Source organism: Salarias fasciatus, chromosome 16 (assembly GCF_902148845.1).
Source record: "Salarias fasciatus chromosome 16, fSalaFa1.1, whole genome shotgun sequence".
Lineage (NCBI taxonomy): Eukaryota > Metazoa > Chordata > Actinopteri > Blenniiformes > Blenniidae > Salarias > Salarias fasciatus.
Genome location: NC_043760.1, coordinates 21565796 through 21592671, shown reverse-complemented (window position 1 = coordinate 21592671; position 26876 = coordinate 21565796). Strand labels below are relative to the sequence as shown.

At 42.4% G+C, this 26876-nt stretch overlaps 2 protein-coding genes across 7 annotated transcripts in view; one reads left to right on the top strand and one right to left on the bottom strand.

Annotated features, from left to right (window-relative positions):
• The first annotated feature begins 8790 nt into the window (after nt 1–8790).
• Nucleotides 8791–22670, top strand: prpf40a (PRP40 pre-mRNA processing factor 40 homolog A). 2 transcript variants are annotated; one of them, XM_030111592.1, is made up of 27 exons: nt 8809–8836; nt 10643–10723; nt 10868–11011; nt 12252–12335; nt 13331–13349; nt 13446–13465; nt 13617–13658; nt 13779–13889; nt 14242–14362; nt 14644–14668; nt 14768–14986; nt 16206–16311; nt 17893–17957; nt 18054–18218; nt 18961–19069; nt 19155–19305; nt 19395–19528; nt 19649–19763; nt 20068–20159; nt 20257–20373; nt 21013–21150; nt 21226–21321; nt 21409–21495; nt 21572–21662; nt 21747–21808; nt 21898–22053; nt 22131–22670. In XM_030111592.1, exons 1-27 carry the CDS (start codon nt 8834–8836, stop codon nt 22218–22220), a joined length of 2643 nt encoding a protein of 880 aa, XP_029967452.1. In that variant the 5' UTR covers nt 8809–8833; the 3' UTR covers nt 22221–22670. The 2 variants fall into 2 exon arrangements, with proteins under 2 accessions (XP_029967454.1, XP_029967452.1); XM_030111594.1 differs by lacking the exon at nt 10643–10723 and having other exon boundaries at nt 8791–8836.
• Nucleotides 22671–23224: 554 nt separating this feature from the next.
• Nucleotides 23225–26876, bottom strand: part of fmnl2a (formin-like 2a) — a 43077-nt gene continuing 39425 nt past the window's right edge. For 2 of the 5 annotated variants that reach the window (XM_030111587.1, XM_030111589.1), the window contains one exon: nt 23225–24533. In XM_030111587.1, the coding sequence (XP_029967447.1) occupies nt 24424–24533 (110 nt within the window). In that variant the 3' untranslated portion in view covers nt 23225–24423. Of the gene's footprint in view, nt 24534–24905; nt 25006–26156; nt 26277–26876 lie in introns of those variants that run through there. The other 3 variants (XM_030111590.1, XM_030111588.1, XM_030111591.1) reach the window with 3 other exon arrangements.

The following is a 26876-nucleotide window of genomic DNA, read 5'->3' as shown; positions in this document are numbered from 1 at the left end:
CACTGTAATAGCTAATTGACCGCTCATTCATGTTCCGAACACAATGTTCTGTGAGGGGGGGGGGGGGCGTATAACAGCAACTGCATTCATCAGTAGAAGTCAATGTGCTTATTGATTCGGGGTACTTTTCTCTTGCGCTGCATAAGAAAGTCCGATGCAGCTCCTCGGAGATAGGCCTAATATTAGACGGCTTTAAATGGGCTACTCTCTCGAAAGCAGCCTATACATTTCAAAGTAATCGTGTGAGAGCTGTGTGGAGAGTGTGCTTAAAAGCCACATCTGATCCAGAGATTACACTGGGACCCACACGCTGCTCATTGAGATAAGCTGGAGAAAAAAAGAAAAAAAAAATCCAATGGCTAAAATAATCATCTCATGCTTCAGCATAAATTCCCATGACTATCAGTATTTGTGACGCTGAATGCATTTGTCGAACAATTGATGTTTTAATTAAACTTGAATTCGCAAATACAATCCTGGCAGTAAAAATTTTTATTTATTTTTTTAAAGCGTGTCTTTAGGACATTTCTTTATAGAAAAGTTAAGGTTCATCTTAACCTTTGTGGGTGTTCTCAGGTACTTCCACAGTAAGAAGACATACTTTCAAGGCTAATTGATCCCTTTACTGTAAATGTAAGCGACTGTTTTCCTTTTCCCTCGATTAGATGGGATCGTCTCCATCCTGAAGCTTTTAGAACAGATGGACAGATGGACCACAGATTTTATCACTTTTTTTTAAAACAGGACTCTTCAATTTATAATAAGTCAGTCCACTTCATCAAAGCAGGAACACCTGATAAATATGCGTACCAATTGCAATGTTTACATCACAGTTTGAAATGTCTGCTGAAGAATTTGCTGCGTTAATATAACGAGGGACTGACTGCTCTTGATTACTTTTTAATGTGCTTCTGTTCTTTTAGTGCACATTTTCAGAAGGAAATTGATATTGGTATTTATTCAACCTACCTAAACACAAAATGCCTGTCTCTATTTATCTGTCTATTTATTTTTGAGTCAACAAACTGAAAGAGTTCAATGCAGTCATTTTCCATATGTAGTTCAGTTGAATTCCTACAAAATAAGAGCACCTGGAATTGTTTAAGGAGTGCACCAGTGATTTAGTTAGTTTGAGTCCAGGTAAGGTTTGAACTAAGTTTGTAGGTTCTCTCGATGTGTGTCCATTCAGAAAGAAAATATGTGATGAAGAAGATTAAAATGAAGTTAGGAGTGAATACGAGCATCCGATGGTCTAACGTTCTGCCTTCTCCCATAATGTGGAATCCATAAAGTTGGGACCGTCTTCAGCACCCCATGACTCTGAGCGGGATTAACGATGGATGGATGAATGGAATTGTTCATCACACTGTACTTGGGGGAATGCCAGCGAGACAAAGAGCTGCAGTCATCATCAGTGTGAAGATTACTCGAGAGCGTAAACTAACAAGCAGGCGTTTAGTCTGCGATGCATTTCTCTGTTCATAGACAGCTTTTGAATGCAAATGCGCCATTTTATTTCACTCCTGATTTTAAAGCACCACGTGGAAGGAATATTTATTCGACAAGCAAGATTTTCTGATGATACTATTTGGTTTTGTCGGATTCTAATCTGCATATAAAAACAGTTGAAGAGCACAAAGTTGTTTTCATCTTCTGTCAGCTTGTACAGTTTGGCCCCCACACTCCACCCCATGACCCCATGACCCTGCACAGGATAAAACAGTACAGAGGATGGATGAATGATCATCAGTGCATGTCAATTTAAAGTCATCTTTATATGTATTTCTTCCTTGTCTGCTCAACATGCGTACTGACTGACGTTCTGAGACAATTTCAATTTATATTGGCATCATAAAAATGAAATTAACGGACTCAAAAAGAAGAATGTTTATCATTTTTAAATCTATCTATAGTACAGTGACTTCATAATTCATACCAAAAACCAGCCTGCATGAGTAACCCTGCAGAAGCCATCATAAAGCGTTTGACCTGAAGAGATTCAAATTGTCCTGAAGTTTCGAGAAAAACCTGAAATAGTGGCTGCATTACTTTCAGATATACTACAATTTGCACCATATAAGCCAGCAAGCACATTTCCAGCTACCGTGTGTTCCCGGTAAAGCTTTTATCAGCGCAATCAAAAACATACACAGCAACAACAGAATGTTTTGCAGAAAATTTGAAATGTGGGACATGGAGCATAAAGGTCCATTTCCGAGGCTGCTATTACACATAATCCCTCCGGCATCCTCTTTTTTGCTTCCACTGCTCCCCTCTTTTTTCTTTTTTTTTTTTTTTTCTTTCCTCCAGCCTCTCATTACAGGGCACAGACACAGCGGCGGGAGCATGTCCACAGCTGGACATCCGTCTGGATAACAGCTCACCGCTTTCATTCCTACCTCAGACACATCTAATCAAAAACTGTGCTTTAATGATACTTTATCACATGCAGTCAGGCACAAATTCTGCGTATGAACATTAAAATGACAACGTGCCTAATGATATGTTTTCGATGTTTTTGTCGAGGGGGGAAAAAAAATGCTGTGAAAGGATTTCAGACGAGAAAGAATCAAGTTTCATTACAGGTGTGACGCCAGTCGTTTTAATCAAACCTATCATCTTCTGTGGTGGTGAAAAGGGGGACGGAGGGGGGGAGGCGGAGGGGATCTGGGCTGAGAGAGCCATGTGGGTGACACTGAAGGGCTAGAAATGAATCACCAGTCTTTCATCTTCCTAAAGTCTTTTTTCGTGAAGTTTTTTTTTTCTTTTTAAGAAATTGGTGGGAAGTAGTGAGTCTGTCTCTCATTTCCAGGATGTTTCTTTTCCTATTATTAAGAAGCAAATCTTTTTTCTTCCTTTTTCTCACCTGTTTCCTGCTGTTTCCAACATTTTCTGCTGAAATAAAGCAGCTGCATGTTTGGACACATCAGAAAATATAAAACTCAAATACTTAAAAAAAAAAAAAAAAAAGAAAAAGTCTAGATTCAGAAAAACATTGCATCATTTCCTGAGCAAATATTGCTAAATTTGATTTTGATTTGTTTCTCTGGTGAAAAAAAGCTTGTTTCATTTTAAGAAATCAAACAAATCTCACAAATTATCTCGTCTGAGAAATCAACATGTGGATTTCATGACTTGGAGAACTCAAACTGAATCCTGATGTGAAGCTCGTGCATTGTTTCGTCTCATCTCAATGAAAAACTAAAAATCAAAATTACGCCCGTGTATGTGGGTGGTTGAGTAGGCAGGTGAGGGGCACTGCAAAGGTGGCGGGTTACAGTTAACCAGCTGATCTAAGTGATTGATAGCTATGAAATCAGCAGCTCTTTCAGAAAGCGAGACGGTGATCAGCTGGTACTCAGCAATCAACAGCTTTGTGTGCTGACTGGCGTGTGATAATTGCGACCCAGCGTGGAATTGTACCAAAAATAGTTGTCCGACTCTGGCGACAAATTGACTTTGCGGAGCAGGTTCCACTAGAAAATGTGTCTCAAATCCAGGAACTCACGCACTCGAGCTGTCAAATATAAACCACGCGTCATCCAGCATGTAGAGGACTTTGTACATCTGCTGTTATGGTTTTTCAGATATTTCGTCAGAGGTCAGTAGTTATCCCCCGGGTGGAAGAGTCTTTAAATTGAACACTTTGTACACTTTCAATCACACAATAGCATCATGTGGAGCTGGAGGCGATCACATCCAACACAAGGAGGAAGGCAGGGGAAAACTGGCACACACACACATACACACACACACAACCTTGTTAGTCATCCTGTCCCATTTTTAAGCATTTTAGCATTATATCATAGCAATTCAGTTTTAATGTAGGCTAATTATCACAATAGTCATGGCAGACAGTGAAAAATTGGCACGAGCGTGTGGACTCAGGAAATCCCTGCAATACTGAGGAAAGCCAAATGAAATATCATTACACTTGATGAATGCTTTTTTGCTGAACAAATCCATCTTTGCTTGTTTTCTGAAGCCTCTAGCTGGTAATAAAAAGCAAAACAGAGATGGTGTCGATGCTTTTTACATTTTCTTTTTTAGGGGAGACTGACAATTGCAGTACTAATGTAATACTGTACTTTGCTAACAGTTTATGTGAACACTGTTGACAGGAAGCCAATGGTCAGATGAGAGAAGAGTTCCTGTAAGGCAGGTCAGCAGCAGGCCGGACTCAAACCCTGCTGGGTAAAATGGCCTGGGGCAGGTATTGACTACCCATATATTGTGAATCAATCTGACACACACACACACACACACACACATACACACACACACAAAATGAGGTTCAGTCAAACTGTGCTAGAAAACGGTAGAAGTGGAGCATCCATGCACATACTGTAAATATCACTAGAATGATATTTCAACATCTATGTGAAAAATTGTTCACACAGATTTGCGGCTACGGAAACACTACAGTATGTTGGCTGCAAAGACCGTGCATATCCTCAAAGAGAGTGGGATTTGCTCTGGGAGAGACATGTCACATTGATTCCTGCAGAAAATCTCTTCCGTTCAACACTGAGGTCCACAAATAGTGCCAGCAGCAGAAAAGTGTTGTCATGTCTGTAATTAATTTATACTGTATGTATTCCTATTGTAAAATCCACTACATTTGACTGATAAAATCTATCTATCTATCTATCTATCTATCTATCTATCTATCTATCTATCTGTCGCCAATTCTGACTCATGGCTGGGTTTATGTTTGTGTTTGATGCACTCTGGTTGACTGACTCCCATCATTAGAATGACATTCAATCCATCACAGCTCCTCTCTGTCACCTTTTTGGGCTTGTTAGGAGAATGGATAGGGAATTCTGCCCCGCCTGTCAGGAAATGCATCAGACTTTATTGCAGTCTGCCTCAAGTGAGGGCTCATCAGTTTCCCAACTCTTTGTTGCATGCTTCACACTTCAATGGCACTCTTCAGCAAATAACCACAAAGGGAGGCACGTAGATAAACGGCAAGTCATGTACATCTGTAATAACCATTTATCACCTTGGAAGATTTTCAGTAGACTCCTTGTTCATTTAAAATGTTAAAGATTGCCTTCATCCGCAGTGTCTTTGTAGAAAAAAAAAGACTTGCAATAAATGAATATGAATGTGATCACAAGGCCAGCAGGGTAATTTTCTGTCTGGATAACCATCCTAATGGATGAACTACTGCTTAACCTTGTTTGGAGAGGAAAATATATGGCCTGAATGTACAAGCGAGGAAAAAGAAAAGGATGAAAACCACAGCCGTGCGAATGACATTTAGGCCTACAGTGTGAAAGTCTGTGGACCGACCAATTTATAATTTCCACTGTCACAGGGAATCATTCCAGCCCCGTACAACCAAGAGAGTTGTGTCACAGGAGCCAATAATTGGAAAATCACAGCCAGTTCTCCAAATGATCCCCAATTCACCGAGGTAATTTTGCTGCGTTTGAACACCAGGCACAGCAGCCTCTGAAATGGGCACCTCCAAAAAAAAAAAAAAAAAAAACAGGAGGAAAGAAAATCAATCGTTACAGAGTAAAGAACAACCTCGTCTTTATTTAGTTTCAGAGCATGGGCAGCAAGTGAGTGAATCACGTCACACAGAGCGCCATGACGGTTCCACCTGAAACGAGATCCCAGTCACTTAAGTGTTCATTAAAGTCCCATTAAAGAATTCTCTTATTCTAGTGACTTTACAAAAGTTGAGAATAAAAGAGTGATGCTCCTAGGGTTAATTTAGGCCTCCAAAGCAGCAAAACTGCAGCATAAGTCTTACTGTGTAGACGAGATTACACCACTGCATTGCTTCTCATGAATCCTTTACTCCGGTGTTGCCTGTTGAGTTTGAAAGAATATTGAAGTCTTGGTCTCAGTCCACCTTCTGGTACACTGGTTGAATTCTACTCAACTTACAAGTAAAAATACTCTTAAACAAGTGAATAAATTACAAGCATTTTTCTAAAAAATTAACTTTTGAATATCAATACAGTTCTGTCAATAACAACCATTAAAGCATATAAGCACCTGGTCAAAGAATAGTTCTCAGACAAACAACTGAACGCTGCTGTAAAACACATACTGTAATTGTAATCTGTTTTGCAAACAAATGTGAATATGACATGGTGAGTTTCTTTGTTAAAAAAAGATAAACAGCTAAAGCAGATAAAAGTGTGTAGATATTACTGTAATGTGTTAGTATTTAGGTATAGAGAATGAAGAAAGCAGATCAAGCATTGTGAATTGTAAAAGAAAAAAATGAGGTAATTTGGTTATATGTAATTCATACAGAATCTTGAAGCAAATCAGGCGTGTGCTGGGTCTAAAGGGTCTTTCCATCTGTGCTCCAATATGCTGGAATCTGGGTTTCAAGCCTGGCTTACTGGGCGCAGTGCTCACATGCTGGGCGAACAGGGGCTTATCCACTATTGCAGATCTCTATGTTGATAATCAGTTTGCTTCATTTACACAGTTGCAGGCCAGGTTTGATCTCCCATCTAATCATCTGTTTCGATACTTCCAAATTAGAGATTTTGTTAAACAATCCTTTCATCAACTCCAATCTGTGCCCAGCCAACATCACTTTTATGTTCTCTTGACTAGATCTCCTACCTCAAAACATATAATCTCTCATTTTGTTGATTTCTTTCACCCTGGAGCCCCATCCTCACATATTAAAGAGGCTTGGATTAAGGATAATGGTGAGGACATTCCGGATGACCTGTGGACTGGTGCTTTTGGCAGGGTGAAGGATTGCTCGGTTAACGCTAGACTTCAACTTATCCAGTTTAAAGTTATTCATTCCTCCACTTTTCTAAGACAAAGCTAAATAGCATATTTCCCACTATATCTCCCACCTGTGATAGGTGCAAGTCTGCCAATGGGACGCTTGGTCATCTTTTCTGGGCCTGCCCTGCGCTTAGGATTTTTTGGGATAGTATTTTTAATTTCTCTAGTAATGTGTACAACAGACAACTGCTCCCTGATGGTTTACTGGTGATTCTCGGTCATTCTAAGCATACTCCGTCTTTCCCAAGAGCACTTCAAAAGGCCCTTTCATTTGGTCTGGTTGTTGCAAAACGTGTCATATTGCGAGAGTGGAAGTTGCCCTCACCCCCCTGTTTTAAAATGTGGTTAAATGATATGGTTTCCTGCATCTATCTTGAGGAGGTACTGGTTGGCTGTAGCCCAACCTGTGTTTTATAAAGTCTGGGGTCCTTTCATCGCACAAATCAGAGATGGATTATCTTGCTTTGATTTGTATGGCTTTGATTCTCCCACGCCGCTCCCGCTCCTAGTCACAGGGGTCTCCTGGCCTCCTGGCAGACTCCTCATCTCTCTGAGTATGGTTTGGACTGACTGGCTTTGGTATTCCTTTTTAATTTTCCTCGTGTCTATATGTATATTTGTACATGAAAACTTTTTTTTTTAGCTTTACTTGCTATTATTATTATTACTATGATTGGTTTTTTTTCTGTTGAACTGGCAGCTGATGGGTGTAATGTGTGTGTGTTGTTTTGTTTGTATCTAAAACTGAAAAAGCTATAAATAAAATATGAAAAAAAAACAAGAAAATTATCATTATTAAAAAGATACATTATTCTAATGTGAGTATTGTAATGTATTACGGTACATCCACTAGTTGTTTTTACTGTAACTGGTGTAGCACTATGGCACAGGTCGCATTGGATTTACTGTCTATCAATCTGGGACTAAAACTAGCATCTGCAGTAATGCAGACTTCAGAGAATTTATACAACCATTTTTGATATATGGATAAAAAAAAAAAACTATGAATATTGATAACTACAAATGTGTAGTATGCTTCATTACAAATAAGTGCCAGTACCTTACGGTACGCTTTTGTTGTTGTTGATGATGATGTTATGGCAACCTGTTGCTTGTTGCTCTGTCTATGCCCTGTCATTTTCTCCTAAACCCAACCTGAACCTGCATAAAGTCTCTACTTCTGGGTTTGATTCTGAAAAAAAAGTAAAGAGCAAACTTAAAGGGAAAACAAAGAAGGTCAAATTTCACAAAACCAGTGGGACTTTATAAAACCATGTTTCCCTATGTCCTATATCCCAAATAAAAATAGGATTAAAAAAGTTGTGTTTGTTGTAGTAAAAGGTTTTAACACAGCTTTTGGAGCACAAAGGGAATATTTTCTTCCCTACATCCTCATCTTAGGTTTATTTTGTTTGTTGTCATTTGCTAGCAACACACAAGAGTTTAATGACAATCTTTTACTGTTGTAGATCGAAATCACACCTTAATTGTTTTTTAAGTACACGTTTTTCCTGATTTGAGTGATTTTTAAAAGTTGAAATTTGACATACAGTGAAGTATTCTGTTGAAGGAACCTTTTATAACTAATTCAAATCTTTTAATACTTTTGTAACTTTTGAGCATCACAAAACCTGTTTGGAATTTCATAACTGTTGAAAATGCATATTTTATTCCAGATTTTTTTTTTTAACTGAGATTAATTAATTTACAGAAAGGCTGTTCAGTGTTATTGTACTTACTGTGTGTTCTAATGTAATCATTTGAAGTCATTATTTGTAAGATTTGTATTTTTTAATAGGCATAATCCTTTTAGAATAATATAAGCAATTTATCAGTGCGCATGCTCCATTATTAATTTAAATTATTGATTCTCGTAACATTCACTGCATTCCCGTCCGTTATTGCGCATTTGTGCGCATTTCTTACGCAGTAGGATGCTGCACAGCTTTGACCTTTGACCTTTCTGCGTCAGCCCTGAGGTGAACCAATCCGGTGGCTCGTTGTTGAGACGTTCCCAAACCAGTCGGAGGTGTTCACCGACTGTGTCGTCAACATGGTGAGTAGGGTAGTTTCAAACAAAATAGTTCTTTTATCGTCGTGGATAAAACCCGCCAGTAGTGAGCGTGTGGTTGTGTCCCGCTGTGTTAGCGGCCGCTCTCTCACCTGAATCGCAGTATATTGATGCTACACGCGCTGACCCGCCGGTTAGCATGTCGTGCTAGCATGAGGCTAAATTAGCGGCACATCGTAATGGTGCAGACTACCTCCTGGATCTGAATGGCTTCCCCGAGTTGGAAGGATTGGATTAGAAGGACTTCACCAGTCGTTTGAATTGATTGTGTTCAACGTGTGTATATTCCTAAGAAAGGATGTGTAATTCCTAATCATTTAGCAAACAAAGATGAACTCACACAAGTGTGGAGTTAGTTTGTTGTATAGCATGTCACCGTGATGTGCCAGGATTTAGACATGTCATTGTTTCATTCATCTGTAGCCACAGCGCCCGCAAAGTTAATTAGCCTCGTTTGAAAAACATCGGTAAATGTGTATATTGCTGAAAAACTATTGCTTCAAGGCAAGTATAATATAACTGGTAAGTCATTGATTAACCGGGAAATTAGGGATTCCTCTGGGAATGTAACTCTGCGCCCATATTGAAATCCCCAAAACTTGAAATTAATAAGCCTTTCGTCTAAATATGAGTTACATTGTTTTAACATAGATGAATCATTTTAAAGCCAATGTGTCAAGACAGCCATACAGAATACACATTTGCATAAACTTTCAATGTGAACTAGAAATATGACCAAAACTAGTGGTTTAGGCCTGAAGGTGTGCGATTTAACTAGTATGTTGTTATCTTTGCAAGCTAAAGTTGAGTTTTCTTTACATTTCGTCAGTTGTATCGATATCTCATAAGAATATCTGTTCAGGTTTAATAGTGTTGGAGCAGATGAACGGTTGATCAGACAAACATGTTTTTGGTCAGCTGTGTGCATGCCAGTCAGACACTTAAAGTAGCTTGTGTTAGACTATGATTGAATCAATACAGGTTCAAATCTTCACAAGGTTTTTGATGTTGATCCAACTTTTTAACTTTCTCTTGATTTTTATGCTTAAATTACATCGAAGAAATAATTCAAGATTAAATATGTTGATTATCCTATACTGATGTGGAGCACAGGTATACAAAAACAGATGAACATAGTAACTGGAAAAAAAATTGGTATAACTTGAGTTTTATGTATAAAACTATGAAAGAAGAACTTTTTTGTAACCAGGTTAATATTGCTTGAAGGTTTTTTTCCCTACTCTGGATCGATGCTCCTTCAATGTTTATTCAATCGTCTTGTCTATCACTGCAGTTGGATGATGCTGCTGTTTGAAAACACCGATGTCAGATATTTGTATATGGTGGAAATTAATTGTACATGTGCATTTCTGATCAATTTGAGTGGCTAATAGAGTTGGGGTTATCTATTTTTTTTATTGTTATACTAACAGTTGACTGTGTTTTTGATTAAGTGTAACGTGGCTTGCTTTGACCTGTCCAACAGACAACATAAACATATACTGCCTAAGAACGGGGCGATAAATGAATTCAAAAGGAATAACCTTAGGGTTTATTAAATACCAATGGAAAAAGTAAGCCAATTGAATTGGTTAACTGACTCTACTGCATTGTGATGGAATTTGGGGTGTGCATGCAGTTGCAAAATGATTTTTCTTTTAATCTCAAGAATACTATTGATTCTAATAATTAAAAAAAAAATTTTAATTTAAATACGTCTTATAAGATTACCTTTTACACCACTGGCTTATGTGAGTTCACTAACTCTGTGGTGTTTCCTATTCATGACAGTCTTCAACGGAGGCTAATAATGGCCCGAGTCAAGCGCCACCTTATCCAGGTGTACCGCCCTCAGGAATACCTCCCCCATTTGTAAGTCGCTAGCCGAGATGTGTTTTTGAGATCTAGCTTTTTGTTAAAAGTCATCCTGCGGGGTTGAATGAACTGAATCTGGTTAAATCCAAAGGTCTTCTTCAGTACAGTTTTGTCACATCTTTTTTTTCCTCCTGTGTTTAGATGGGACCACCAGGAATACCGCCTCACTTCCCTCCCATGGCAATGCCTCCAATGGCACAACGGCCGCCCAGCATGACACCGATGCCACCTGGTATAATTCCCCCAGGCATAATGCCGCCAATGGGAGCGCCACCAATGGCACAGGTGAGCCCTGTTACAAGCTCAAAGGGCTTCTTATTGAATCTTTAAAGCAGTTTGAGTTTCACTGATCATGAGCAGCCTTTGCCACAATGAAATATGTCATGAGGGTCAGTGACTCATGATATTTGAATATACCTCCTCATTTGTTATATTGCATTGTGCAGTGGTACTTGTTATTTCAGTCAATTGTCGATAGTGGTTTGTACATGTTTTTGTCCTAATTGCTGTGACCTTAATGACATTCATGTATTGTAACTGTACAAATTGTAGCGGTCGATGCAGACATAAAAGTTAAGTAAAAAAATTACTTGGCTTTTTTCTTTCAAATTGAAGTGACAGATTAACTCCACACAAACAAACATGGTGTTCTCAGTAAAAGACAATACAACAGAAGTGATTAAACATTTGGCCATAAAGTGTTTTTTATCCGGGCATAAAGCCCATTGAAATTTAGAACTTTTTTGGGGTGGACCCACATGGAAAGAATTATCGTTTACCTTTGCTCATAACATTGTTAATCAGTGACAATGATAATAATGATAATTGTAATATATCACTCTTCTTAGTAATTAAAATATTCTTTCAAAGAAGTCAAATTGGGGGAAAAAAAAAGATTCAGCAACACTACAATGAATATTCTAAATTAACTGGAAGCTGTGTTACCGTGACATAGCGAGTGGCTAAAAATATCTTTTCACCATTTCTTGCTTGTGTCTTTTTCACACTGCTTTACAAAAGCCAAAAGATGTGGTGCAAATGTGGATGAAGGCTATTATTGGTGATTCCAGTGTTTCCAACAGGTGTTAATTAACTTAAAAATATATTTTGTTGAGCATTCTGTTGCATTTTGTGACTTATTAGATGCCCTGAAGTAGCTGCATGTTCATTTTCCATGATGTATTTATTCATTGAGGACAAATTGGTCACATTGTGCAAGAACATATGAAGCTGTCATACGTAAATAGGTGTGATCTTTGAAGGGTGTTTGATCGGGGTGTCAGTATAGCATGTCTAAGAAAGGTGGCGAAGCGGCGTCGTCTGTGTGTGTTGCTGCTACACAGATCATAAGCTGTGGAATCACAGTGTTAAATAAGCTGAACAGACGCGACTTCGTCTCACCTTCACCCCTCAGCTGCAAGCCACCTTCACCACACCCCATTTCACACTGGGTCTTAATACTGTCTGCCTTCTCCTGGTAGTATGGAAATGTTGCATGAATATTTCATGATGTTTCTTTTATTAGATGCCAGGCATGTTGCCTCCTATGTTGCCTGGGATGATGCTGCCGCCCCGCATACCAGCTGCGTCTGTACAGCCAACGGGACCGGTAACTTTCCTCACTACGTTTTTCTTCCGTGCACGGATTCACACGTTTTTTTTAAGATGCACAATAATGTGTGTAATCCTAAATACATGTTTTTACATGTAGTTGTGTTTCTTATAAATTGATGACTCCAATCACAGATTGAAATGAAACAGCTTAGATGTAAAAATCAAACAGGATTAAAAATAGATGTAACACATGGTTCAGTGTGACTTCTCTCAGTTTTTTGGTTTGGTTCAGCTGTGAGTGACTATTCCAACTCAAAGTTATGAGTAGAAGGAGGCAGCGTAAAAAAAGTGATGTAAAAGGTTTAATGGACAAACGTTAGTTATTGATAGAATATCTTTTAACAACAGAATGAGAGAGAGAGTGCTTGTAAAACCAAATGATAGTAGTAAATTAGCTTTTCATAGTAGAGTGTGTATGCTGAATGAGTTTTTCTGCACATGAGAAAATGAGTGGAAGAAAACCAGTTTATTCCACTTGAAGAGCCTCAATGCATTTTACATGATCAGTTACACAAACATGCACACCAATGATGGTGGCTGCCGTGCAAGCAATACACAGAGATGAGCAAACTGGAGGTCCTTGATCCCAATTTTCTGCATTGCTTTACCGTTCAGCATTGCAGGGCGCTGGAGTCAATCCCACCTCACCATGGGCAAAGGCAGCAGACACACTCTGTACTGGTCACCAGTCCATTAGTACCCTCTTTCACACCGGGCTGTTATCACAGCGAAATTAGCTGGTACTTGGCTTTATGAAATGCTTTGTGAAAGCAAAAACAAAAAAAAACTGTGGAAAATGGTGGACTGGCTGACGGCGATCTGCAGACTTCGGCAGCCTCAGTACGGCAGTGTGAAATGAGTTTCAGGGGCAAACACACCACACACACACTAACCACCAGTGGGCCATTTTGGGTTGCCAGTGAACCTCACATGCGTGTTGATACATGAAGTGAATAAGTGAGTAATAACATTTTCTTTTTCCTGTCGCAGCCCGGTGTCGACACCACAGGTAAGCTCAGTTTAAAAATAAATCCTCTTTATAAATCACTATGAATGTTTGTGTTCATCAGAAGTGCGTTTGACACATTTGTTTTTATTCACACAGTTGCCGCACCTGGAACATCTGTAAGTTTGAACACGATTCGCCGTCGCACGCCGCAGTTTGCATGTTTACGAGTTTTGACAGTTTTGAGCTCTCATCCATGGCGTTTATAATTTGCCTTCTGTCTTCGGCGTAACGGCCGTCTGTCAACCTCTCATTCGCTCGTCTCCGCAGAGTACGACTAATGGATCCCCACAGGAAGAGCAGCCTAAGAAGGTTGGTGCACGCCGAAAATGGAACGACTTGATGATTTCAACAAGGGACTGGAAAAGGATTTCAGATACAAAGAAATGAAACGAGGGAGGCTGATTCCACCCTTGTTTTTGTTTCCCTCAGAAATCCCTGTGGACGGAGCACAAATCGCTGGATGGGAAGACCTACTATTATAACACCGAGACCAAGCAGTCCACATGGGAGAAGCCCGACGAGCTCAAATCTCCTGCAGAGGTGCAAATCTTTATCACTTACATAACGCGTTGGCCATCTGCTTATGAAGCAGCTGCGAGCAGCCGCTTTTCATTCACTGGCGTGTTTACGTCCGCGCTGTGTGCGAACGGCACCGTGACCCCGCGTGACCCGGCATTCAGCAGGGACCGCCGCCATCAGATAAAGTGTGAACGAGTCACGCTCCAGATGTTCATTTTATAACAATAACGTGAAAATAAGGGTTTGTGAGATTCTCGCTTACACACTGTAAAATGCTAAAATTTAGCCTTTTTGGTTTATCGTATTCCACCAGTTTGCTCGCCGTGGTTTATTGGCACCAATTTCCTTTCTCCCCTTTTGTTTCCATTTTTAGCAAATGCTGTCCAAATGCCCTTGGAAAGAGTACAAGTCAGACACAGGGAAGCCGTATTACTACAACTCCCAGACAAAAGAGTCGAGATGGACCAAACCCAAAGAGCTGGAGGATGTAGAAGGTAAAGTGCTGCTGTCTGGTGATGTGGCGCCTGTTAGTGAAGTCCCACACTGCGCCTTGCTACCGTCTGTGGCTCGGCTTTTAGCAGCAGGATAAATGGTTCGCTGCTTGTTCAATAAATTACTTCATGCAATTAGAGTGTATGTACAGACTTAATGGAGCACTAATACAGTTGAACATGTTGTTCCTTTGTATTCTTTCACATCTGCACCAGTCACTTACCTGATATACATCATGAAGTAAAAGCAAGCATCCTCATGGTTCTGACTTTGTCTGTTTCAGCAATGATCAAAGCAGAGGAGAATGGGTAAGAGCTTCCTGTTTACCTCCTGCTGTTGGCCACTTATTAAAGTATTTTCCCAATGTGGGGTTGAAACTGAGGCTCATCAACGTGGTCTGGTTTCAGAACGTCAGAGACGGCAGCAACTCCTGGAATCGCCGCCGCTCCGACAGCGCAGGCCGATAGCATAGCGACTATGGCAACGGTCATGGAGGTGGAAACTCCGACAGTGGTCTCAGAGGAGCGCCTGTCCCAGCCGGCCGTGCATCACACAGCTGAGGTCAAGACCGCAGATGCACCTGTGGCTTCCTCGGAGAGTACCGCAGCCGCAGAGGGCACGGCAAGGTAAACAGTCATTGGCTCTTCTTTGAGCTGTGTGAGCGCTTCAGCAGATACAAGACGCACTGAAGGTTTAGAGGTTTTAGAGAAATGTTTAAATCAGTTTTCAACTGTTCTGGCAACTGTTCTATCAATATTTTAACTTCTCAAATTTATTGAATGACAAGAATCTGAGATCGTAGAATGGAAAATCAGTTTGCCAGCACAGGAGACAAGTTTCATGAGGAAACAAAAGAGCTCACGGTGCTGGAGAGAGAAATATTCTCTTTTATTCTCAATTAGTGGTGCTTTAATTTGAAACTCAACTCTTTACTTCAGTAACCTTGGTCTTTTGTTACAGGCTGAACAGTGCTTTCATGCACAAGCATGAAATAAAATCAAACTACTGAGAAAACATTCAAAAAAAGGCAAAAAAAAAAAAAAAGTAACTTTAGCCGAGTATCTACTCAGTGAATAAGTGTCCTATTGAATCTGTCCAGTTACTATTCAGGTATTAATCATAAGGCTGACATGATCTTCAGAACAGCCATTTTAACAGATTCTCTCTTTTTCATGAGAAATGCATTGAAAGTGCAAATATTGAGAAATGATTTTCAGAAAAACTCAAATGATGTAGATTTAGCTGAAACTCCTCACTGAGTCGATTACAACCAGCTTAGATGAAGCTCAGTGTGCAGGATTACTACCAGGATCCCGGCGCAGTTTTTGAAACATCCCGATCTCGTTTCGTCGGCGTCGTACCTGCGTTCCTTCATGCTCAATTAGCTTATGTAAACAAAAGTCTGCGTGTCTTCTTCTGTGCTGTGAAACGGTGGATATCAACCCGCATCACAAATCTGCCTCCTGATTCAGATCGTAGCGTCCTCATTATTAAAGGTGTATGGTGACAGTAATAAAATCTTAATAAAGTCTCGTATATTTCTATGTCAGAGTGAGCTCGTGCAGTCTTGCATAGTAAATAGTCTTGTGCTTGAGACCATCTTTTCAGTCAGCAATAAAACATGAAATTCTACAACATTAATGTACAGCTTTCATCCCGGCCCGGGGATTTCCATTAGACTGGAAAATGAGGCCACTGTGACACCAGGTTAAGGTTCACAGCTCATTTTAACTTTTTATATTTGAGAACAATTGGCTGTTTTAATCCCTGCTACTGAATAAATGTGATAAATGCTCGCTGTCTGAAATGCTTGATTTTCACGACGGCGTTTTCCTTTGTTCTCAGCGTTGAAGTCGTGAAAGAAGAACGGCCCGAACTTCAGAAGAAAACCTACAAGTGGAACACAAAAGAGGAGGCGAAGCAGGCTTTTAAAGAGCTGCTGAAGGAGAAGGTAAGCCAGGCTGAGCGAGCGGTGAGCAACAGGCCGACAGGCCGCTTAAGAGCAGCACTTTACAGACCGTGATCACTGCTTTTTATATACAGCATCAGAGAATACTCTGGATAAAGTGGTAGAAATCGTTTACTGTATTCATTGTTTAAAAGATATAATTAAGTGTAATCTCTCAAAATAAAAGATCACAATATGTTTTCATTTGTTGGATCTCAGTCAGATCAACATACATTAAATAAAGCAGATCAAATAAAATTAGCATAGAAATATATCATCATCTGGGGAAACTGGGTCCTGTGGTTTTGCTTTGCAGATGAGTTTGTTGTGTTTGTTGTGTTGCCTTTTGTTGTCGCTACTTTCACACAAAATCAGCAAACTGGTTCTTTGGTGTTGATGGGCTCAGCTTGCTCATTCAGTTTGAAGCAGAAATATTCCCACACGGGCTCATGTTGGGCTTTGCCATCAATTTCTTTTCCTCCTAATTTCCACGTGTGTGTGTGTGTGTCTGCTAGCGGCTCAGTCTCGCTCCTCAGAGACAAAGATCCTACATCACTAATAGGAGCATTCACTCCGTTCATTCCTGTGTGACCAGAGCACGGCTCGCAGTGAAACCTCTTGTCGTCCAGCCTGTTTGGAAACAAGAGACAAAGAAAACTAGTCAGACGTATTTCTGCCATGATTGATCGAGTAAATCTGATCACAGCTGATCTCCGTGATCGACCAGAAATGTAGCTCGGTCACATGATCGCTCAGCCCTTCTACAGTCACTTCTCTCCGTTTCCACTGTGAGCTCTGCAGTGTGTGTGTGTGTGTGTGGGTGTGTGTGTGCGCGCGCGCGCTCATTGTTACTTACAACACATGTTAACAACATGTGACCTTTTATTCCTGGGGTGTTTTCGCCACGCGGTCTTCGATAATGCCGTTTGTGTTCAACATTCTGATCTGGATCTAATCCCTGCTCCTCCTCGTGAGCCCCCTGGGAGGTCTGCGCTAAGCCTCGCCTGCTGTTGCTGCGGACGTGGCGTGCGCTCGCTCGGTCGGTCGGTCGCGCGGCGGCCCCAGCGACACCTTACCTCCAACGCTGCTATATTTAGGTGCTTTTTAATTTTGTGCACAAAGCTCTCCTCTGAGATTGCTTGCCATTTCCTGAAAGATCCTAATGGCCCCGTCTTTATGATTAGCTTTATCGGCTGAACGAGGCGGGGGGGCCGTCTTGGATTAGGACGGTCAGGGAGAGCGGCACGCCTCACTGAGCGACAATAACTGTGACGAGTGACAAGGCAGAGGCAGGTAGTGGAATCGCTTCATAATAGATGACAGTGGCTCTCTGGGAAAGCCGAGTGGCAGAAAGGCCACTTATATAAGGCTCTTGTTAAATTATTGCCACTCTGTACCACTTAACCCAGCATCTTTTAGTAATTAAGAGTGTGTGTTGACTTTTAGCGAACCAAAGCTGCGAGACACATTGTTCCTCCACCTGTTCTGTGATTTTGTGTGTTGTTTTAGTCTGCTGTGGGTTTTGAACTTCCAGTTTAAGATATCTTGTTTAAACTGACGTGATTTTGTGTTCTGTATTTTTAGGGCGTGTCCTCAAACTCCTCATGGGAGCAGGCCATGAAATTGATTATCAATGATCCTCGCTACAGGTACTTGCGCGCTCCCGGCGGGGAGTTCATCCCGTTTACCGACGGTCGTAGATAAGCAGCGTCCCTGACCTCAGATCTCCCCTCTCATCCCCAAAGTGCTCTTCCCAAACTGAGCGAGAAGAAGCAGGCGTTCAACGCCTACAAGGTCCAGACCGAGAAGGAAGAGAAGGAGGAGGCCCGGATTAAATACAAGGAGTCCAAAGAGACTTTCCAGAGATTCCTGGAGAACCACGAAAAGATGACGTCCACCACCAGATATAAGTGAGTCCCGCAGCAGTGTCGCGGCGGACATGTGTGTTTTTCCCTGCATTGATTGGTGGGTTCCCCGAATTGTCAATATGATTATGCAGATTGGATCAACAAAAGGTCATGTGTGGCGTTTCGCACGCCATCACGCCGTTACAGCATCGCTGCCCTCTGGTTAAACTCCTCCGAGCGTCACGCTGCTGCTGCTGCTCGCCGCCGCACGCGTTCTGCTGATATTTAAGATTTTTACCGTAAACAGATGAACCAAATGATGAACTAAAACATGGCGGTTTTGAGTCTCGATGCTTTGTTTGACGTGAAGTTTATCTCTGCTTCCTCACTTCATCCTTCCCGACAGACGACTGGTGACCTTGAAAATAATCCAGTTTTAGCGATCAGCTGGCACTGGGATTGTATTCTGGGGTGACGCTCCACCGGCAGTTGGACAGTGATAGCAGGACTGTCTGATTGTGTGTGTGCGTGCGTGTGTGTCCTTACAGTTAAAATCTATCTCACTACAATCAATCACAGCTCCTGTAATTAACAATCTTGTAAAGTAGCCAAAGCAAATTGAACGAGTGGAGTGGACGTTATGAAACACTTGATCTTCACGTTTTCATTTTATTGATATTCCTGAGCTGTTATATCAACTCCTCCTGCAGCTCAGGCTTCACAGGCTGACTTGTGAACTGCTGCCCTCATGTGGCTCAGTGTGTGAAGGTTTTCTCAGACGTGTTTGGGTTTCTTTACAATCCAGGAAAGCAGAACAGATGTTTTGTGAGCTGGAAGTGTGGAGCTGCGTCCCCGAGAGAGACCGGCTGGAGATTTATGAAGACGTGCTCTTCTACCTTGCTAAAAAGGAAAAGGTGAGGTTTGGTCCTGTTGTGCCGTCGCCAGCATGTGACTCTTAACTTCAGCTCAGGTAACTCTTCTGTTTGAATGTCTTTGCAGGAACAAGCCAAGCAGCTGAGGAAGAGGAACTGGGAAGCTCTGAAGAACATCCTGGACAACATGGCCAATGTGACGTACCGCACCACCTGGTCTGAGGCGCAGCAGTACCTGCTGGACAACCCCACCTTCGCCGAGGACGAGGAGCTGCAGAGTACGACCACGACGGCTCCCCATCCTCACCCCCAGTCTGAGAGAGAGCCAAACGTTCACGTTTTTTTTTTTCTCTCTCTCTGTACACAGATATGGATAAGGAAGATGCCCTCATCTGTTTTGAGGAGCACATCCGGGCGCTGGAGAAGGAGGAGGAGGAGGAGAAGCAGAAGACTCTCCTTCGAGAACGAAGACGACAGCGCAAAAACAGAGAAGCCTTCCAGGTGTGAGGAAGCAAAGGCCTTGAAGCAGCTCTGTGTCTGATTTACCTCTCTTTGCTGTGTTGAATACCTTCAGAGTTCAGTATCACCTAAAGCATTCGTTGATGGTTTCCTGTCTGTCAGAAATTCCTGGACGAGCTGCACGACCACGGCCAGCTTCACTCCATGTCTGCCTGGATGGAGATGTATCCCACCCTCAGCTCGGACATCCGCTTCGCCAACATGCTGGGCCAGCCGGGTAGGACACGTGCACGAGCCCGACGCCGTGCCGCACGTGATTGTTACATGCAGACCGCAGCACATGTCACGCACACACACACAGACACACATGTTAAAAACATCAATGCTGGATGAGCTGCAGGGCTGCTCTACTTTCTTTCATCATATTTATTTAACATTTGTTTCTACATTATTCACACATGTAGCTCGGGAGAGTTTGCTCTCATTGTTCTGTACTCTACTTTTGTTGGATCAAATTTATATTTTCTTTTCTAAATGGGAAAGTAGATGCCCTTTTTAATGCAGTGGTGTCTGCCCTGCAGGTTCGACTCCTTTAGACCTCTTCAAATTCTACGTGGAAGACCTGAAAGCCCGCTACCACGACGAAAAGAGAATCATCAAAGATATTCTGAAGGTAAACTTCTGCATTTTGTATTTTTCTGTATATTTTTTCCTAATCGGTGTATTCGACTGTAGTTTGAATGGATTCTCACCTGGACTGTCCTCCTCAGGACAAAGGCTTCCTGGTTGAGGTGAACACCAGCTTCGACGACTTTGGGTCGGTCATCAGCTCAGACAAGAGAGCCACCACTCTGGATGCAGGGAACATAAAGCTGGCCTTCAACAGCGTAAGACGCCTCAGCTCCGTCTTCATGTAAACACCAGCTCAGCTCTAATCTGAATGAAAACAGCACCGAGAGCAGAAGTCTGATCTGAATGAGGCCAGAGAGGCCAGACTGAACCAGCAAAAAACATTGTGTCCCAAAATATTCCCATACTTACTTTACTTTAAAGTTTATGGGTTTTTTTTTTTTTCTTTTTTGCATTTAATCAATATGCTTTAAAAAAAAAAAAAAAAAGCTCAATAATTGTCATATTTCAACCCGTAGACACTGGTTAATTTGCATTATTAATAGTTTAAGGTTAACTATTCCAAAACACTCACACATCACATCTATAAATGTGCTTTCACGAGGCTCCTATAATTGAATTTGTTGAATAGCTGGTATTAAAGTGCTTTTTTTACTCGCATGAAAACGGATGTTATCCTGATTTTCCATAGTTTACAATGGTTTGAATTTTAATGGCTCGATTTGAATTTTTCATCTCTAATAAAAATGAAAACACTATTAGAGTCTCGCAAAATTAGAAATTGTGAATAATAAGAATACATTCTTAAAACATGAGGTGTAAATTGTGCAGATGCGCAATGGGAAGACGTATTTCAGTTGGTTTTTGTCTGTTTTCCTGAATCTCTTGCTGAGTAGTTGCTGGAGAAGGCTGAAGCCAGAGACCGGGAGCGCGAGAAGGAAGAAGCCCGGAAGATGAAGAGGAAAGAAGCTGCTTTCAAGAACATGCTGAAGCAGGCGACTCCGCCGCTGGAGCCAGAGGCCACCTGGGAGGGGGTACGGCGTCTGCTTCACTAAACCCTCCGGTCATCAGATGACACTGATGTTCTGACCGCCGTGTTTCTGCTCCAGGTCCGAGACAGGTTCCTGAAAGAGTTGGCCTTCGAGGACGTCACTCTGGAGTCAGAGAGGAAACGGATATTCAAAGATTTCATGCACGTCTTGGAGGTGAGCTTCCGAACGAATGAGTCACGACGATCAAAACGATCTGCGTTTAACACGGTCGTGATTAAACGGTCTGAATATTATCTCCAGCACGAATGCCAGCATCACCACTCCAAGACGAAGAAGCACTCCAAGAAGTCCAAGAAGCACCACAGGAAGCGTTCCCGCTCCCGATCGGTCAGCAAAACGCTCCACCTGCTGGAAAATCCTCCTCTGGCTTCACTTCCTGACTTCCTGCTCTCGGTTTTCACAGGGCTCAGAGTCTGAAGAGGAGGAATACCACAAGAAGAAGAAGCGATCGCAGTCCAAATCCCCGTCGGAGCGCTCCTCCAGCGGAGAATCCGGTGAGTGCTCCTCAACAATCAGAGCGTCACTTTGATCACCGGAGAGAAGAAACACTGATCTGACACTTTCTGCCCCGACACCAGAGAGGAGCTATAAAAAATCCAAGAAGCACAAGAAGAAGGCCAAGAAGCGACGTCACAAGTCTGTAAGTACATGAACACACCCGGGAGGAGGCCGCCGCCCGTCCTCAGTGCGCCTCTGCTCACGTGCTCCGACTGTAACTGTGGCAAACAGGCGTCGCCCGACTCCGACGGCGAGAAGAAAGGGAGAGAGCGAGACGGCAAGCGTGAAAAAGACGCAGAGAAGGATAAAGAGAACGACAAGTCTCGGGGGAAATCTCGCGCCGAGTCCAAACAGAAGTCCCCCAAAAGGAAAGCAGCCAAAGAGGAGGTGATGAATCCAGCTGATGAGTTTTTCGTGTTTTTAAAGAAAAGCACGTTACTCATGTCCGTCTGGTGTTGTTCCAGGGTGGCTGGGACACATCGGGCAGCGAGCTGAGCGAAGGCGAGCTGGAGAAACGGAGGAGAACTTTACTGGAGCAGCTGGACGCTCCGTGACGACGCCTCGGCCCGGCTCGGCTCCACACTTCCTCCAGCAGGCGTTCCCGTCCTCGCGGCTCGCTCCCGCCGCCCCGGACCGCCGCGGGAACGCGCCGCACTGAGCCTACTCTTACTTTGTGACTGATGCGATAGCAGGAAGCTGGTCGGCTGATCAATGGTTAAATATCGAGTTGTCTTTTGTTAGCTTCAAGTACTCTTTAGTAGGCTGTAGTTGTACATTTTTTCCATTGCCAATAATTCTTTTTTTTTTTTTTTTTTTATACTTCATTAAAATCATATCTTAACTGTCACACTGACTGCCTCTGGCCTGAAGAGAAAAAGAAATCTGAAATGAGATTTGGGGAAATGTTAATGTTTGGATCCAACTTCCATGTTTTAATTGGTTTGTTTGTCGAAGATGGTTCAATGTAATAAAGTTCTGTTTCAATCGAAGCCGACTAGAGTCCTAATAATCATTTAGCTTTTTTTGTTTTGTTTTTTTTACAGTTACCAGTCAAACAGCATTTAAATGCAAAAGCTGAATTTGAATTAGTTTAACCACCTTGAAGCAGATTTGATCAAATACTAGTTGAAAAACAAAGTCCGATTCACCAACATGTTATCTGCGTGTATCCATTGTTCAAAGCGTCTTCCTGCCCTGTGAACAGGTAGAACATGCAAACCACACAGGAAGTTCCAACCAGCTCAAAGAGGATCCAACGAGACAGGAACATTTCTGTATTCAATGTAAATAGTTTATTTGATCATATTTTGTTGAAAATCTCATATCACCTATTTCTTTTTTTTTTTAAAAAAAAAAGCTTGTTATTTTAATAAAGCACAAACTGCCTAAAATACATTTCTGGTGAAAGTTTACAAAAAACAAAACAAACACATGCCAGTATTATCCAGTCTGAGAAACGACGTAACAGACGGGTGGGGAGACGGACGGTGAACGTGACGACGTGCTTCGGGCGGAGCCGCTGAAACAGACGCTAGTTTTCATGGTTAGTGCAGCAAAGATCAGAAGAATCGGCTGGATTTTCACCTGTGATTAAACTCTACGGTCGATTTCTGGCTGAATTTGGCTTAATTAAATATACAATAGTGGAAACGAACTATAAGTTAAAATAACATTCAAGTTGTAAAGCACAAGGCAATGAAAATTTTTTTTTTTGTTTTTGTTTAAACAATATTTACAATATTAACCATCTGGTAAAGTGAATTAAGTAAAAAAAAAAAAAAAAAGAATAAGAAAGAGAAAACACTGTAGCAAAATATCTGTACATTTAGGAAACATCTGTGTGGTGGACTTTTGCTTTTAATGATGAAAGCAGGAGCTTAAATGAATGTTCAGTGGTTAAATACTATACATTAAAATTACAGTATAGTGAGTCGACACAGCAGCCGCCAAACCGTAACCTGGAGAGTTTTCACAGAGATGGAAATCTGAATTACGTCCAGTTGCAACGATCAAATCTTCCAGTAGCAGTAAAGAAGTTTTTTACTGTTTGTTCCCAAAAACCAGATAAGAGACAGAAACGCACCGACTGCTTTTCAGAGTAAGAAACTAAACGAGAGTAAATTCACATTAAACTGGTTTTCAGTTTGTGTTGTTTTAGTTGATCCTTCTTCATCTTATCTCTACAAATGCAGACTTTCTGAAGGCTTCCCATCATCGGCCCTCTGACTTAAACATCACGAGATGTTTACTTTTTTTTTTTTTTTTTAAAAAGTGCGAGTTGAGCTCATTTGTCTTGGAAGAGGAATGGATGGAAGTTTGGGAATGTGCCCACAAGCTCGCCGTCGAATCGGGAACGCGTCCCTTACATTCCACGTCCACTTCTACACGTCGTAACATTAAAGCCAGGTCGAGTTGTATTGCTCCAGGTGAGATTATTAAAAAAAAAACAACAACAACAGACAAACAGGAGACGGCGTCGAAAACAAAAACAAAAGTTCAGGCACTTGGCTTGTCGAAGGTTCGTGGATCAACCTTCCGGACACTTTGTTCTGGTTCCAGTCCTTCATCGTGTTCAGATGCTGAAGTGGAGAATCCTTATGTAACATATTTACATACTCCTCCCAAAGGTTGCTACACACACTCGTCATCTTTCGCTTGTCGTCCTTCACTCTGCATCAGACTTCCTGTCACTCCCTCTGCTGACCTTCCTCCTCCTCCTCCTCCTCCTGCTGCTGCTTCACTTCCACTGCTCCCTCGTCACATGACCACTTCTCCATTGTTCACCGGACGCAGGTTCTGATCGTCGAATCGTTTCCTGACGCTCCTCCGCACGGCGTCCGCTCGCCGGTACGGCTGATTCCTCAGATCTGAGAGAGGGAAGAGGAGGAGGAGGAGGAAGAGGAGGATAAAGAGAGCTGTCAGTCATCCTGTCGGGGCGTTTTGACGAGCCCACATGTTCAGAGTGCTGGCAGCCTGACTTTCAAAGCAGTGTGAGGTCTAAGCACACACACACACACACACACACACACACACACACACACACGTATATATCAAAATGCCTGCAGGTCAGCCGTCTCGGGGGATTCGGACTGACACGGGGCTACGGGGGGGCGTCACTCTGCCAGGAAGCTAAAAGAGCGTCCGCATGTCTCGTACAAGGAAGATGATGCATCTTTTCTATAAAAGCTGAGAATGACTGAGACACACAGCAGGAGAGGAGGTAATAAAGAGGTGCTTGCCAGGTCTGGGACACATCCACCACTACAGGGTTGCTACTGGAGGACTTCCTTACCCTCAAGTAGACATTGGGAAATTTAGTAATATTATTCTTCTTTAGAGCTGGATGAAAAGAAGACAAAATGAAGGTTAAAAATGGAGGCGGCCGACCGGAGAGCGTCGGCCCGACACCTTCACTGTGGCGTTTGCTCAGACAGCGGCGCAGCAAAGCAAGGCAGCGAGCTGCGGGGGGGGCGGACTGGCATAGGAGGACCAAGCTTTCATACTCCCTGTCGCTAGACCCAGACTGCTTTGCAAAGTGGCTACCAGCAGGATGAGAGCTCTGAGGACTCAATCAAACCAACAAACAAACTCCACAACAAACAGGAGCGTTGTGTTTAATGGCTTCATCACCGAAAATCAACCGAAGGATGCAACGCAGCCAGGAAACACTGATGGACGGATGAATGAATGAATGAACCAAAACACACAGTGTCAATCAATCTGGATGCACGTTAGTCTCTCTCACACACACACACACACACACACACACACACACACACAGGCAGGACTGTGTTATCTCTGTGCATTATTAGTGTCACCATGCAGCCGGGGGGGTGTGAGCGGGTGGAGCAAGGGGTGCATTGTGGGAAAGAAGCAGCGGGGATGAAGCGATCGGCATGCCACAGGCAGTTTGAACGATGAACATTGTAACACACAATCATTTAAAAAACACTGATTAAAACAGAGAAAAGCAAGTTATAATGCCACAGACACACATCGGGACATTAGTCGTGGTGTAAACGAAGACTCACACTGATACAGATGTCTGTGTATCAGCAGATGTAAACATTAGAGCGATCCAAACACAGACAGTGAGTCCTGATTGTTTGCTTTCAGTGTTTGGACACTAGATGGCAGCATGTGGACTCTGATGATCCGGCTCTGTGACATTATTATGCTTGATCAAACAGTGATGAGAAATGCGGGTGACACACTCCATGCAGGGGTGCAAAAAAACCTTTCAGCCCACCACCTTGTCATGCTCACGGTGGGAGAAGACACGTGAATACACACACAAACACACACTCAGGGAGTGTGTGTCTCCACAAGAAAACCATGAGACCGGGCACGGTGCACATGCACGGGTCCGAAGTGTGAGCCGCTGAGTGGAATGGTTAGAGAGGAGGAGTGTGAGGGAAGGCATGCGAGGAGGGAGGAGAGAGAGAGAGAGAGAGAAGAAGAAGAAGAAGAGAACGTTTTGTTCCAGCAACCTTTGAGAAGAGACAGAGTTCTACAAGCTTAGTAATGGTACTCCTCATTGAGAGCGGATTCGCAGAAGAACCGAGAGCCGCGCTTGGCCGTGCGGGCGGTAAAGGGCACGGTCTTCAGCACTGCATTGAGGACAACAAGAACAACAACAGCCAGGACAAAACAGGACACACACAACATGAGTAAAGCAGAGTCCTACAGCGATCAGCACAGGTTAGCTCTAAGCAAATACCCGACAGCAGCATCAGGGCCCGGGAGAGAAAATAGACTTCTTACGAGGAGAGGTTTAATCAGGATAAATGCTACTTTAGATTACAGTGAAGTTCTATTTGAATAAAAAGTGGATTAATGTGCAATGAGTGACAGTACTGCTGTGGTGAAATGAGGAGTTTTCCTCACTTTTGGGACGTGTCCCAGTGTTTATGTCTACGTACTACCAAGTAATAATACTCAGTCATGTTCGGTTGTGTAAGTGGTCTGAAGAAAATACTAAAAAATCTCACAGATCACCTTTAAGAGGATGTTGTAAACATACTTTTAAACTCTCCCCTTCACAGCCCATTGATTAAAGTCATTTTTTGGCCGATTAACACTCAGGAAGTTGTCACATCCCGGCCCTGCGTTTGTACAGAAGATGTTACAAAGCAAAGACGAAGCAAGACGAGCAAAAACATCATCAGACGTTTCCGACTCTGACGGCACCGGATCAGCAGCCGGCGAGT